Source organism: Sinohyriopsis cumingii, chromosome 2 (genome assembly GCF_028554795.1).
Source record: "Sinohyriopsis cumingii isolate HCF-2022 chromosome 2, ASM2855479v2, whole genome shotgun sequence".
Classification (NCBI taxonomy): domain Eukaryota; kingdom Metazoa; phylum Mollusca; class Bivalvia; order Unionida; family Unionidae; genus Sinohyriopsis; species Sinohyriopsis cumingii.
Window position 1 is genome coordinate 135,381,263 of NC_142962.1, and position 14,822 is coordinate 135,396,084.

At 34.6% G+C, this 14,822-nt stretch overlaps 1 protein-coding gene across 5 annotated transcripts in view; it reads left to right on the top strand.

Moving 5' to 3' along the window:
* Positions 1-14,822, top strand: part of LOC149805892 (long-chain-fatty-acid--CoA ligase 1-like) — a 149,830-nt gene that overhangs the window by 89,616 nt on the left and 45,392 nt on the right. For all 5 annotated transcript variants that reach the window (XM_089950650.1, XM_089950649.1, XM_089950648.1 and 2 more), the window contains exons 8-10: positions 4,637-4,669; positions 5,024-5,075; positions 13,419-13,492. In XM_089950650.1, coding sequence (XP_089806776.1) covers positions 4,637-4,669; positions 5,024-5,075; positions 13,419-13,492 — 159 coding nt within the window. The remainder of the gene's footprint in view (positions 1-4,636; positions 4,670-5,023; positions 5,076-13,418; positions 13,493-14,822) is intronic.

Below are 14,822 nucleotides of genomic sequence, written 5' to 3' on the forward strand. Positions count from 1 at the left end.
TTTGTTAGCAGAGTTGTTTTAAAATAGATTTATTAAAGTTATCAGAACATTTTTTTTTTAAAACTACACCTCCAGTTTCTTAACCTAAATTCTGTTTCAGTTGGTATTCAAATAGATGTCCTCTCTTTTCTAAAATTATAATGCTTGCAAACTTTTATTTAGAAAAAATAGTGTTTCTGTATGGTGAGGTATGGGGGTGGGTTGCCCATGTTATTGGGAAGTGAGACACAGCAGTCACTTTACTCTGACCTGCCAACTCTCATGAGTTTTGCATGAATTTCATGACTCTCGATACCGATTCATGGATTCATGCCGCATGCAAATAATCACAAATTCCCGAATTCTCAATCGGCTTAAATCTTGAATAAAATTAATAAAATAAAGAAATGTATAAAAACAATAGAGTACCAGACTGTGACTAACGAATCTCGTGACAAGATCACTTCCTTTAAAAACACATGGCAATTTGTTTAGATGCATAAAAAATAAATTGTATCCCGTTAAGTGCTAGTCAAATTAGCAGCAGTGGTCATTGATACTATAATGGTTCTGTATTGCTAGTCATGATGTTAGTAGAATATATCCAGTTATTACAGTTTGCCCTGTAGCAAGCATTGTAAATTTTGTAATCTATAATTAGAACAGAAGTTTTACAAATACTAGTGAAGAAAACCAGTGCCCAACTGATTTTTAAAAAAAAATAGCACATGTACATACTTGTGCAACTATATATTTTTTTAAACAAACACCAAATGAAGTGTAGGAGTTTTTGAGACATTGAAAGATTAGTGCCAACACCACTAATTGTTAATTGTTTGATGTTTCATCATTAAGGATTAATGCCATTTTATAATTAAGCTACACAACAGTTAAAATGTTTTCACCTCCATGGAAAAAGATATATTCTACAAAAAGTGAAATGTAGATTGGAGTACACAAAAAATTGGCCTTGCATTCAGCCATCAAACGTCAATGTATATACCTTATGCTTTTCGTACCGTAGTATGCCGCGAATTTTAGAATTGGGAATGTGCACAGAGGCTCATATCGTTGCTTACATGTACTATATATACATGTATTATTTTATAGTAAATTAATGACAGATAAATTGTAAGCAGCAATACGAGCCCCTGTTGGCATGTGGCAAAATGATGTGAAAAAGCACACAGCTTGCAAAAAGCACATAGATACTGGAAAAATGAAAAGCACCCAGCAGATTTCAGCTCTGGAGAACTTTAAACCACCTACTTAAATCCTGCATGCTACCAGTGCTGAAGCTTGTTGAACATAACCTACCTTTCTCATTTGGAAATCAGTAACAGTGAAAGATTATTTCCTATTGTATGGGAAATAAGACGAACTTTAGTGCCTCCTTAGGTGCTGAAAATTTGCAGCAATTTTAGTCACCAAGACGAAACAGCAGGTAAGAAGCCTGAACTGTTTTGAAAACAAATTTACCATCGCCTGATTGAGGAAGTTCAAGTTTGCCACAGCATCATATCATGACAAATAGCACAAAGTTTGTGTATATCAGTAAATTTGGCTGCAAATTAATTTGTACATGTAATCAGTGTAAATAATATGTTTTAGTTTTATTTTGGGATTTTCATATAATGCAGTACTGACCATTGAAGTGGATTGAGCTTGTGTCATGGTATAATTTTTCATTAATTGTGTTCAAAATTCCAAAAAATGTATCCCACTTTTCACTAATTGCGAGTCTGGAGGGTTGGTAGCCCTGCTTTACTGGATGCATTGTTAGTGGTGTCAACAGTTTGTTAAGGTTTGGTTCAAGCTTTAATTTTCATGTACTTCATAATCACCATGATAAATTAAAATCATATTTGAGCTGAATCATTATAAAACAGTCACAGTTCTCTAATTTTGCATCATTTTCATATCTGAATTTTTAAATGCAGGATGATATTTTGTTTTATATATGTTTATGTTTTCACTGATGCCTGTGCATGTGTTCCAGGCTTGATACTTTGAATTTTAAAATTAATTATTTAGTATCAAGCCAGACTCTTCATATCATGTTGTATATACTGTACAAATTGTACATAACAGATAGAAGGCCTCAAGGTAGATTAGTTCTGTAACTAACTGAGTTACCTTCTCTAAATAAAGTCTTTTATTATTATAATTATTATTATTATTATTACTACTACTTTTATTCTGTGACATGTTTGCTGACCATTTGACCTTGGGGTCAGGATTACAGTCATAGAAAATTTATGTTAAGCTGTTTAAAGGATATTTCATTTGCATATATTGCTTATCCTCTTGAGGCCTTTTTATATTTGGGATGAATCATTTTGAAGCTAAGACAGTTTATTCTGCAACATGCTATCTCTAGGCTTTAAGTGACATTTTTGTAGAATATTTGTTTTGAGGTTTTAGTTCATGTTTTTATACTTGTTATGTCCTTCCATTCATTTTTCATTCCATCTGGCACTTGTTCACGCATCTAGTCCTACAGTTTTTAATGAATTGCCATGAAACTTGGTACAGTATATATTATAGTCATCAACTCAATGTGAATATCAATCAAACCACTTTTCTCCCATTTTTGTTTTAGTTATTGTTTTTTTTAAAAATTACTTTGTTGCTTAATTCTAGTTGCACAGTTTGTCTTGGAGATTTTTTTATGGATTGTTGTGAAACTCTGTACATATTATGGTCATCATCCAATGATGCACATATTGACAAATCTTTGCTTTTGATTTTTGTATGAGTTATTGCCCTTCTTTACTTCCTGTATGACATAATGTCTGACAGAATTTTGTGACTGCAACCCTTGCAGTTTTAGTGGATTGCTGTGAAACATAGTGTATATTGGTGCTATCATCAGGAGACGTGCTTATTGACAAAACATTGTACTCAGTATTCTCAGAAGAGTTATGCATGTTTTAGCATGTTTTATTGCCAAAGATTCATCACCATCATAGGATATGGGGTGGGATGATCACCATTCCTCCAGCTTCATATGCCAAAGCCATTGATGGATTTCTTGATGAATTAGTATGAAGTTATGTCAATTCATTCTGTGACATGCTCACTCACCCCTTTTGAGCTTGGGTCAAGGTCATTAAGTTTAAGTGTTCTTATTTACTTACATTTCCTAAGCCACTTGTTGGTTTTTTTTCATACTTGGGATCAATCATTATGAAGCTAAAGGGTCAGTCTACAGATATTATGAACTTCTGAAAGACTGACAGTTGTAAGGTTAAGTTATTTGCATTTGCAACATGCACATTAGAGAGAATGTTGGCATACCTCGAAGTTACTTTTATGCACTGTGGCTGTAATTTCTTTGGATTTTGTACTTGTGGAATTGTACATGATCTAACCACACAATTAACCAAAATGACTGCTCCCATGTTCTCAAAAAATCAAAAGTACACAATCTTTAGCAGTTATTAAAATAGGGGAAATGAATTTTGCCAGACTAGACAATGCTTCTGAAAGAGCAATGAATGGATTACAAAATATTTAAAGTGTACAAAAGTTATCAGTCTTTTTTTTTTCAATTTACCTCTAAAGTCCAGGAAGTGAAAATGGCCAAGCGGAGCTCACATTTTTCTGGTAGGTTCACATCTGAAGAAAGGCCATGTTGTATTCTCTTTAACCCCAATTACTATGATCAATCACGCACCAAAATAAAGGGAATTACAAATTCGTTAAACAGAGATATACAATGTCTTTTTTAAATAGCCAGTAAAACCATTGAAGAAACCTGAGAAATTATTTTTCTTTTAGAATCTAATACTATGCAAACTAAGAAACTCTAGAGTGCCATTAAGAAGGTTCATTTTGCTAAACCCTCACTCCTTTTGACATTATGGTCAAGGTCACATTTTTACAGCAATGCTTTGAGCATGGACATGACATGCAGGTTCAAGCCCTGTCTTCTGATATAAGGAAATTTGACGAGGACCATTATAACTGCAGGTTACACTATATTTTCAAATAAATTATTGTATAGCAGGTACTGTTTATGCACATAAAATTCAGCAATTTTGTTTTTAGAAAAGAGTAAATTTGTTTGGTAAGTTAGATTTAATTGGTCATGGATATTGACAGGTTATAATATTTAGTTTGGTGTATTTTAATGGAATTTATTTATGTGTTTGCACTCTGAGACCACTAAATAGCTGATATTTGTACACCACTTAAAACCGCTTCAGTGGCCTAGTGGTTAGAGCATCCGCCTTGGATGTGGGAAGTCGTGGGTTCAAACCCCAGCTGAGTCATACCAAAGAATTATAAAAGTGGTGCTAACAGTTGCCTCACTAGACACTCAGCATTAAGAGGTTAGTGTTAGGATTGGTCAGCCTGGTGTCAGGATAATGTGACTGGGTGGAACATCATGCTACATGTCTGCGGTATGATGCCCCAGTGCTAGACATCATTATGAACTGCCATACTGCAGACATCATAGCGATATGACTGAAAAATTGTTAAAGCCACATTAAAAATCCAAATCACACACACATACACCACTTAACATTCCAGCTATATGGTAATTCAGTTGAACTTAATAAATATCAGGAGAATGTGACTGTATTATGTATGACATGTAGTAAAGTTCATAAATTTTACTCTTTTTTTGTGTCAATTTTTCTCCTCCTAGGAAGAAGGGAAAAAGAATTTCAGAGATCCAATTGTAAGTAAAGCCTACTATAACATTTCAACATCTACTTTCCAACTTTTAACACTTGTTTGACGGTTTGCATGTGATTGTCACCCATTTGTCTTTATTATTAGTTGTTCAGGCACTTTTCTTTATTATCAATTGTTCTAGCAGCCAGTGGAAAGAAATGATGCCCATATTGGTAAAGTTGATAAAATTATTGCATCATCAAATTTCATGCATGTTATAAGTATTGTATTTCTCCAGTTTGATGTAATTTCTTTTTTTTGTACATTTTTAAAATGTTAATTTGTATCAATGTTCATGCTTGGTATTATTTTACTTATTCCATAATTGTTTTGTAATTGACATTACTGCATGTTGTAGCCCCCAAAACCTGAAGATCTGGCCATGATTTGCTATACAAGTGGAACCACAGGTAATGATACAATAGCTGTCATCATATTTACATATGTACATTATACAACCAACAGTGAACAGACAAAACCCAGACATGCTGTTGCTTTTAATATACTTGCAAACTAGATCTTGATTTCTCCTTTATGTATGTCTATGATCACATTTACATTAGGAATATTAGTCCTACTCCCTCCTGAATCCAGCCCTCCCAAAAAGACAAAAAAAAAATCTTTCCTATCTATAGTATATAAAGGGCAATAACTCTTAACCATTACATGCCCTTGCCCACCACCAGGTGGCTCTAGTTTTAAGCTTCCACTGTGAATTAACAATATATTGTTCACATTGCCTCACAAAATCCATTTTAAATTTATGCTAATTTCATCATGCCCTTGCGCATCTTATTAATTTTGGATATATTGAGGATTATTTTACAGCTGGTATACATTATTTGTACTTTTGACCATAATTCTGTGATTTTCTTTCTCACTTTAGCAGAATTTGTGTACGAGAACTCAGTTCAAGGTTCTACAAAGCAACATTGTAATTAGCATATGTCATAGTTCATGCTTTGGGGGTTTCTGATATTTGTTAATGCAGTCAAATGTTAATGCATTAGGTGGAAAATACTAATGTTCTGAACATTCGGTCAAATCTTCAGCCAGTCTGGTGACAGATGACCTTGACCCCCTCAATGAAGAATTTTTTTACATCAGTCTCAATAAGATGCATATTTTCATGGTTGAATCCTTCCATCCTCACAGAAATGCTTTTGGTTTGCATACTGAGGGAATTGTTTTCAGTTTCATGCTGTCCCTTTTAGTTTGAACATAAGTCCTTGGCCTTCACAAAACTAATGATCTGTTATTGTTCTATCAAACTTCATCTATTTCCATGGCAACATACTTCGATGACGTCCTCCAGAAACATGTTAATTTTAAATTTTAGTAAAGAGAAAGAACTATCTCATATCCCTATTAAATCAGCTTGCTTTTCTGACCAGTTGGAAAATGTCCACTTGTCCATCCCAGCAGTTTGTCTCTCTGGGTATGGAATTTCTCATCAACCTCAACCTTATATGTCTTCCTTCCGGTGGTCTAAATCGTCAAGCTTGTCAAGTTCATTTCCAACAAAATATGAATCACAGCCATGGAGTTTCTGCAACTTATCAGCTTCTTAAATGCAGCAACAGAGCTCATTCAACTGCTGCATCCTTACATGGTCCATTTCACAGCTGGCCTTGCTGTCTCAGTGGCACCCCTTTTCAGTGCTGCTTAATTACAGGACCAGCATAATAATATAGATATAATTCCTGGATCAGTGGTGCAACCAAAGTTGGCTTGCAACAGGAATACTTCTAGAACAACCCCAACCAGATGTGACTGTGTGTACGGATGCAAGTGCTCATGGTTGTGGTGTCAGGCTTTGACACTGTCAGCAGCCAATGGGATCCTAAGGATGCAGGCCTCCAAATCAATCAGTTATAGATGAAAGCTATCATCAAAGCCTTTCATTTTTTGAGAGACGGTCTTTAGGACAAGGTCATGCTCATGATGTCCAGCAACTTGGTGGTAAAGACGTACCTCCACAAACAGGGTAGTACTTTATGTTCTAGTCTGTCAGTTCCATTGTTGGTGCACACATCACAACATCAGTATCCAGATCAGACATATCCTGGGCAGTCCCAATGTCTTAGCTGACTGTCTGTCCAACAAGAACCAAATTGTTTGTACCGTATGGTCCCTCCATCCATTGTTCTTTCATTAGATTTGCCTGCTGTGAGGGCATCTGATGATCAATCTTTTTGCCATCAGGTGAAATTACAACCTGCCTGTCATTGTCTCTCCAGTATCAGATCCTGAGTCTTGAGCCATTTGTGCCTATTCTATCAGTTAGAAGGGTTTGTGGGCCTTTGCCTAAATCCACCATTGGTCTTAGTTCCAGAAATTATGCTGAAATTGATGGGCCAGAAATGTTTCAGTCAATGGCTCAGATGTCCTTTTTATGAAACCTGGTTTCATTGCCAAGAATTGGTTGCCATCAGTGGGCAATCAGAAAATCATCATACGACCTCTCTTATATGTTGACACATCAGCAGTGGTATTCAGAAAGGATCCAGTATGTGCTCTCAAGGTTTATCTGAAGCACACTGTGTCAATTTCTGTAGCCAGAAAGCATCTCTTTCATCCAGTACAACCTGGTAATGAGAATATAACCCTTCAAGCCTGCAGATTGTGTTGAAGTAGGTAATACACATGGTATACTCTGTCATCTCACTAGAACAGAGTCACATCATGAAAATCACTGCTAATGAGATCACAGTAATCTCTGCAAGAATGGCCTTGAACTGTAATGTTTCTTCTGAGACATCATTGGTGCCGTCTGCTGGCACATACAGTCAACCATCTCAAGTTTTGCCTATGAGATTTAACTCTACAGCAACACTCTGGTAAGCCCAGTCTCAGTCACACAGGCAACTACTAGACCCAGCTGACATCAGCACAGCCTCCAGACAAGCTGCTGTCACTGGATTTGCCTGGAGACTTTGTTTGGTAAGAAGAGTTAATTTATTTGTTCTTCCCAGATGTAGACCACATTGTCTCCAGTTGTGCTGCTTGCAAATTAGGGTTATCCTTCATATGGAGAATCATCATATGAGGAATCCAACCTTTTTCCCTCGAGGGCTACTCAAGTTATAAGTAGGCTGCTCTACTTCCTCTGTGCCTATTATCAATTCTCCTAACATTATTGTGATTGTGGAATGTATTTGAAGGAGAAAGTGAATTGTTCAATAAATTATGCTTCTCCTAGAATACTTACCTGATCATGTTAATTAAATACCCTCCCATCCTCCCCACAACGTGAGCATCTCTTTCATGGTGTTCCACTCAGCTTAAAACTAGTGTCACCTTGCTGTGGCAAGGGGATGAAAAATGTATTTTTATCTTTTGGGAGGTAGTAGAGCTTATATTCCTAATGTTAATGGGATCAGGAACAACATAATTGAATGAAAAATATTTACTTTCAGCAACAAGGTTTTACTCTGGGCTTAATTTGGTGATTTGATTGGCTGAAAATTAAATCTGACTTAAATTGACCATTCAGATATCTTAAATCTATACATAATTGTGAGACTTGCATTTTTAAAATAGAATGGTATACTTTCATGATGTGACTCTGTTCTGGTGAGATGACAGAGTATACCATGTGTATTACCTAGGTATAGGCCTGGAAATCATAAAATTCCTGTTTGAGTATGAGCTTGAAAATTAGTTTCAACTAATCACAAATTATGTTACTTTTGAAAAGTCATAGATTTGCTAATTTTATAAGCCCACTCTCAAATTCAAGCTCAGAGTTTTATGATCTCATGTCTGGTCTGGATTCACTAGCAGAACTTAGTCTGGACTTAAATTCGAGTCTAAAATTTATCAGTCTAATTTGCTGAAATTTAAGTCTGACTTAAATTAACCAATCAAATATTTAAGTTAAATATTTAAGTCTACAAACTCTTGTTGGTGAAGTTGGAACCAGGATCTATGCACTTAAGTAAAAATCATGATTTTAATAAAATGCATAGACCCTGATCTGTGGGTGCTTACTGTACACAAATTTGTGTACAAGTTTCACCATTTTTATGGATTTTCATCTGAAAAAAATGTACAGGTTTATAAATGCATCATGCAGATTTCACCCATGGAAACTGTAGACCATTTACATTGACAACGGTAAATGGATACATGGTGACTTGCACTGACTGGAGAATTTAAAGGTAAATATGGGAGCCCCAAGTGGCCAAGTGGTCTAAAGCGCTCACCATTCCGGATCACTGCCATCTCACCTCTGTCTGCGTGGGTTCGAGTCCAAGGCTCGGCTAGCGTGGGTACGTGGGAAAGCCTGCCAGTAGCTTCTCGTGGGTCGGTGGTTCTTCCCGGGGTTTACCAGGGTTCTTCCTCCACCAGTTGTACTGGCTGCCATGTATAGCCTATCAAATGCTGAAAAATTGCATTAAACCCTAGAACAACAACAACAAAGGTAAATATTGTCATCATTACTAGCATATGGATCTTGTTATATCTGAAATGATGAAATTTGATAATTGGCAGAATTTCATTTTTATTTGGAGTGTAATCTGTAAAAGCATCTTCATGTTGTGACAGAAGATTGACTTTCAGAACAGAACAGTTCCGTCTAAAATACAAACATCCAGCACATGTTTTCTTGTTAATAGGAAAAAATGTTTTTGTTTTTATCAATATCGTAAATTCATTATTGGATCCATTACTATGAAAAGTTTTGTTGTTATTTTTTATTAATGTGCTTCACCACAAGGTGGAATATATTTTGTTATAATGTCCATCGTCCATGTTTCTATTACCAATTTTCTTTTTGTACTTGATTTGTCACCATCAACAGTTCCAATACTTTGCTGATGGCTAGTACTTGGGGTAAAGAAAGAAGCCTGTTGAATAAGACACACTGCTAAGAAAACCTCCAAGGAAACGACCTTAAGTCCCATTTCCCTGGGATTTTATAGCCCATATTGTGTCACAAGTGATGTTAAAAATCAACCAATCAACACATTCTTGGTATGGAGATTTATGAGTTTGGACTTGTGTGGTAGTGTGCTTTGTGAAAAAATCCAGCTGAACCTTGTATTGGAAAATCTGACACAGCTTTAATATTTTTGGAAAGACAATAAACTCTGCCCATCTTCATTATTCCATGAATGTGTTAAGAGAACATAGTTGTTGGAGAACATTGCCGTGGAGTTTGCTGGTGGAGTTTCATGCTTTGGTGATTCTTATGCATCAGAATCTTCCAGTTCTGAGCAATCTGAAATCAAATTAAATTTTTTAACGTCATGGACCTTATTGCTTATTTAGAATTTCCAAAACAGGGCCAAAGGTTGATGTTTAGTGATCCTGAATTCTCAAATAACAAAATTAACAAATTTTGCTCTAGGGCAGATATGTCGTTGAGATAGACTGATACCGTAATTGTTATAATTTAGGTGCCTTTTTTAGCCCCCTTTCCGTTTTAAGGACACTTGTATGGGGTTTCAAATTTGAAGAATCTAAGTTGACAGGGTTCACTATTTTTTGATGACATAAATGTACTTTTTTACAATAATGAAACATTTTAATATTCTGTTTCTAACAAAATAAAGATTTAATGACTATTCTGTTACAATTTTATCATGTTAACTGTTACTTCTAATGGATCGACTTCCCTGAATCATTCATGTATACTGCTGTTATCTTTGTTTTGAAAGCATATGATCACTCCATGGTAATTTGTACTGCTATAATATGTTCTGTGTATTGTGTTTTGAGTTTGGGGTCAAACTGCTTTTTCAATGGCATTGTTAATTCAGAGACAAAAAGGGAAATATAAGTAAATTATTCTGTAACATGCAATAACAAGAGTTTAACTTATGTTCATGTTGCATAACTAAAGTATTAATTATTCTGTAACATGCAATAACAAGAGTTTAACTTATGTTCATGTTGCATAACTAAAGTATTAATTATTCAATAACATGCAATAACAAGAGTTTAACTTATGTTCATGTTGCATAACTAAAGTATTAACTTATAACTCTCCTATTTTGACTGCAAGAACAAACTTAAAGACGTAATAATGTTTCCTACCTTAAATATTTTCAGCATGTTTTTATGTTTTCTAATTTCATGGTGTTTTTTTTTGTAATAATATCATTATATGTTTTTTTTATGTTATAGGTATTGTCTAATGCTGTAAAGCGCTTAGAGCTTCTAAAGATTAGGTGCTATACAAAGTCCTCTTTATTATTTTATTATTTTTAAAGACCAAAGAGAACCTCAGATGGAGAGCTTGCTGCATCCACTGCAAGTCACTTGTACTTGACATAAGTTACCATCTCAGGCATTTGCATTTGGATTTAGTGGTTTATAGATGTAATTGGTTTTACCTTGGTATTACCTTTGTTGGTATTGAAAGGATTTCAAAGAATAAAATTTTTTTAATTTTTACATATGCCAAAAGAGTTTGTCAATTTTGTTCTGTAAATTTTACTCAGAATTTTCTATTTGTTTTCAACATTTTCAAAATATATACTCAAAAATTTCAATTTTGTGAGTGCTTATACAAGATATGAATTAAGGACTCAAAGGTAACTGGCTTCAAAGTCTTGTCCAGCATAACTGTGGTAATTAAGATGAACAAAGTTTGTATAAAGCTGGATGCACTAGACTTGTATTGAATCCATTGAAGCTAGCCTTCTTGCACATTAGTAACCATTCATAGTTGATTTGTACTAAGCGTAAATAGGTGTAAACATTAATTATAATGTTAAAGCAGTCATGTGACCAGGATTCTGTCAAGAAATGTGCAGCCTCATCATAATTAGGAGTGAGCTGAATGATCTCAGCACAGTTGTATAGTATCACATCCATCCATCTAGTCATCTACTTATCTATCATCAACAATTAGGTTTCTTCAAGATAAGTTTACTGTGGCTAGACTTGTTTCACAGTCATGGATTATTCAAGGTAATACCAGTTATTGCATTATCTTACTAATTGAAAGCAAGGCTTTGAGTGTAGCTCATGTCAGTAAACCAAAGATAAAGTCAGGCTGTCACAGCTGAACAACATATTTGTACTCTCTGATTGCATTTTCTCATGACCCAGGTTTACCAGTGATTGTTTTATTACAACCATATTTGGACATGTAGCTTTCATTGATATTTGGTATGAGTTTAATTCCACAAAATGATGTACAAGAGCTATGGCCTTTATTTCTCTTATCCAAATTTTGCTGCAGTAGCATAACTTTATAAAGATTTTTGGGGGATTTCAACCAAATTTAACATACACGTTTGTATTGATAAGACCTTGATATCAATTGATTTCCTTTATTCCATTATATGTGTGTGTATATATATATATATATATATATATATATATATATATATATATATATATATATATATATATATATATATATTTTTATTTATAATTCCACAACATACACAGGAATTATGGTCCTTTTGTTGTCTGTCCCTTGACAATGGTTTCCACATAATTACATGACCAAAGATTGTTGAATTTCAACCAAATTTGACATGTAGCTTTTTCTTAATATTCTCTTGAATGATTTGGATTTCAAGTGTTCCACATCCTCATTCGGGGAAGTTATGGACTATGAATGTCCATTCTCTTTTGTTTCCAGCTCAAGTGGTTCTGTTTAATGCCATGTTGAGTGAATTGTATTTTGTTGATCATTTAGTAATGCATACCTTGCTAATATTGTTCAGTTAAATATAAAAGACATGTCAAACTGCCTGTCAAAAAATGTGTTTTACACAGATAGGATGTGCACTTTCCATGAAGTTTGAAAGTTATATTTGCATCATATACTAAGACTTTTTTATGAATGGAAAATGAACAGTTCATGACAAATATGTCTGAACTATATTTGTCCAATCAAATTGCTGCTTAACAAATATTACTTTCCCAGTTGATGATCTGCAGATTATAGCAAGATATTCACAAGGCAGTAAGAGCTTCCTCGCTAGCCAAGGGGTGATGATCCACTTCAATCCACTGAATGAAACTGACCCGATCAAATTACTCTTTACATTTAGCTAGGAAGGTTGTTGGGAGTAATCATTGTGGATGGACAACAACAGATATCAGTGTCTCATAATTTTTACAAGAATTGTATCATGTATTTTTGGAGTAATAATCCCCATGTTGCAAAACTCATTAACATCAGTTTGTACATGAGAGGAACTGCTCCTTGCATTTTTGGAGTAATAATCCCCATGTTGCAAAACTCATTAACATCACTTTGTACATGAGGGGAACTGCCCCTTGCATTTTTGGAGTAATAATCCCCATGTTGCAAAACTCATTAACATCACTTTGTACATGAGGGGAACTGCCCCTTGCATTTTTGGAGTAATAATCCCCCCATGTTGCAAAACTCGATAACATCACTTTATACATGAGGGGAACTGCACCTTGCATTCTTGGAGTCTACATGCTGTACAACTCATCAACAATACTCATTTTTTGGGTGGAGTGGAGCAGCTCCTTTCTCAACAGACCAAGTCCTACAAAAAATAGGTTACTTCAACTCAAATGAATGTTTGTTCCATATTTGATACAAGCTGGGTAAGTATTTATTTGCAGTTTATTTGGTACAGTAAATTAAAACCTGAAATATTTGTTACATTTGCAACAGAGTTTTCCTTAATTATTGATTTACCAAAAATAAATATATTCTATTGCAGCAAAGCCTTCAGAGTGATTAGATTTTACAAAATTTCAATTACCTGACTAAACACTAAAATATGTTTTTTAACTTTTCTCAGGTGAACCTAAGGGAGTCATGTTGACACACAGGAATATTATTTCAAACTTGTCAGCTGTAGCTTTTCATGTAGAAGTAAGTTGGGATTTTTCACAACACATTGCCAATTCTAGCTAATGTAGATTTTTGTACATTTTGTATGATGTAAATAGAATACAGTCAAGTCAGTGCCTGTTGTGTTAAAAGTCTGTGAACTATCTGGGCTATGGCCAAATAAAAATGGTTATGGAAACATGAATGCTGACCATGTCATACAGTGGAACCCCACTATAACGTGATAATTGGGGCCCCAAAAATTGGATGACGTTAATATCGGGGTCGCGTTAATGCGGGGTTTTACGGTATTTTACTTTTTTCAGAGAACAACTCATTGGCACATATACATGTATTCATTTCTAATGTGTATGATGAATAGGGTATCAACATTGTTTACTATCGTGCCATCATGGAATGCAGTTCATCTATTATGCATGTAATTCCATTGAAAAATTGCACACATATTTACAATATTTAATATAAAAAAATCTCAGATCATTGTGTCTGAATTCAGCGTCTAATATACAGCATGAACAGAGTATCAACATCGTTTACTTGCCATCTGATATCGTACCGTTGGGGCTTGCAGTTAATCCATAATATATGTAATTCCATTGCCAAAATTGCATACATATTTAAACTATTCAATAATTTTGTCACACATCATTATGTGTCTGAATTCAATGGGAAAAAATAACAGCAAAATTACATTAAGAAAGATGAAGAACGTGTATGGTTTGTTACATTCCAGGGTCTATGAACGGTGTCTGTACAAATTTTATACTGCTAAAATTTTCTTGTATGCGTTTCCATGTACATTTATCCATTGCAAATTTTCAATAATTAACGCTTGTACACCTATTCGTTTGAACTACTACAGCAAGAATAATTAACAATCAACACATGCTTTCAGCGTGCATGTAACTTTTACTTCAGATTTTGTGAATATCGAGAGAGAAAAAACGTATGAAAACTACTATACTAATCACTGTGCAAAGTGCAGAGAACGACTTGTGTTTGTGAACTTGCTTTACCATAATGGTAAAATATTTTTATAAAAAATAGGAAATTAATAACGAGTTCATAAACAAACACCATACCTTTGTAAAACCCAAGAACTAAATGCAGTAGGCCTGCGATGGTCACGAGTCATGTTTATAATTTTTTTAAGCTGAATGCATGTACAATTTCATACTCTTTCAATTTCCACTAAAAAAGACGACATTATTTACTGGTCAACTGATTGTGTCTAATACCATCGTCAAGTCCAGCAAATATCTTAGCGGCTTTTGTCTTTTTTTAAATGTTTATTAAATTGAGAGAATCTTTTATCAACCACCACATTGTCTGCTGCTTGGTTGTATATGCA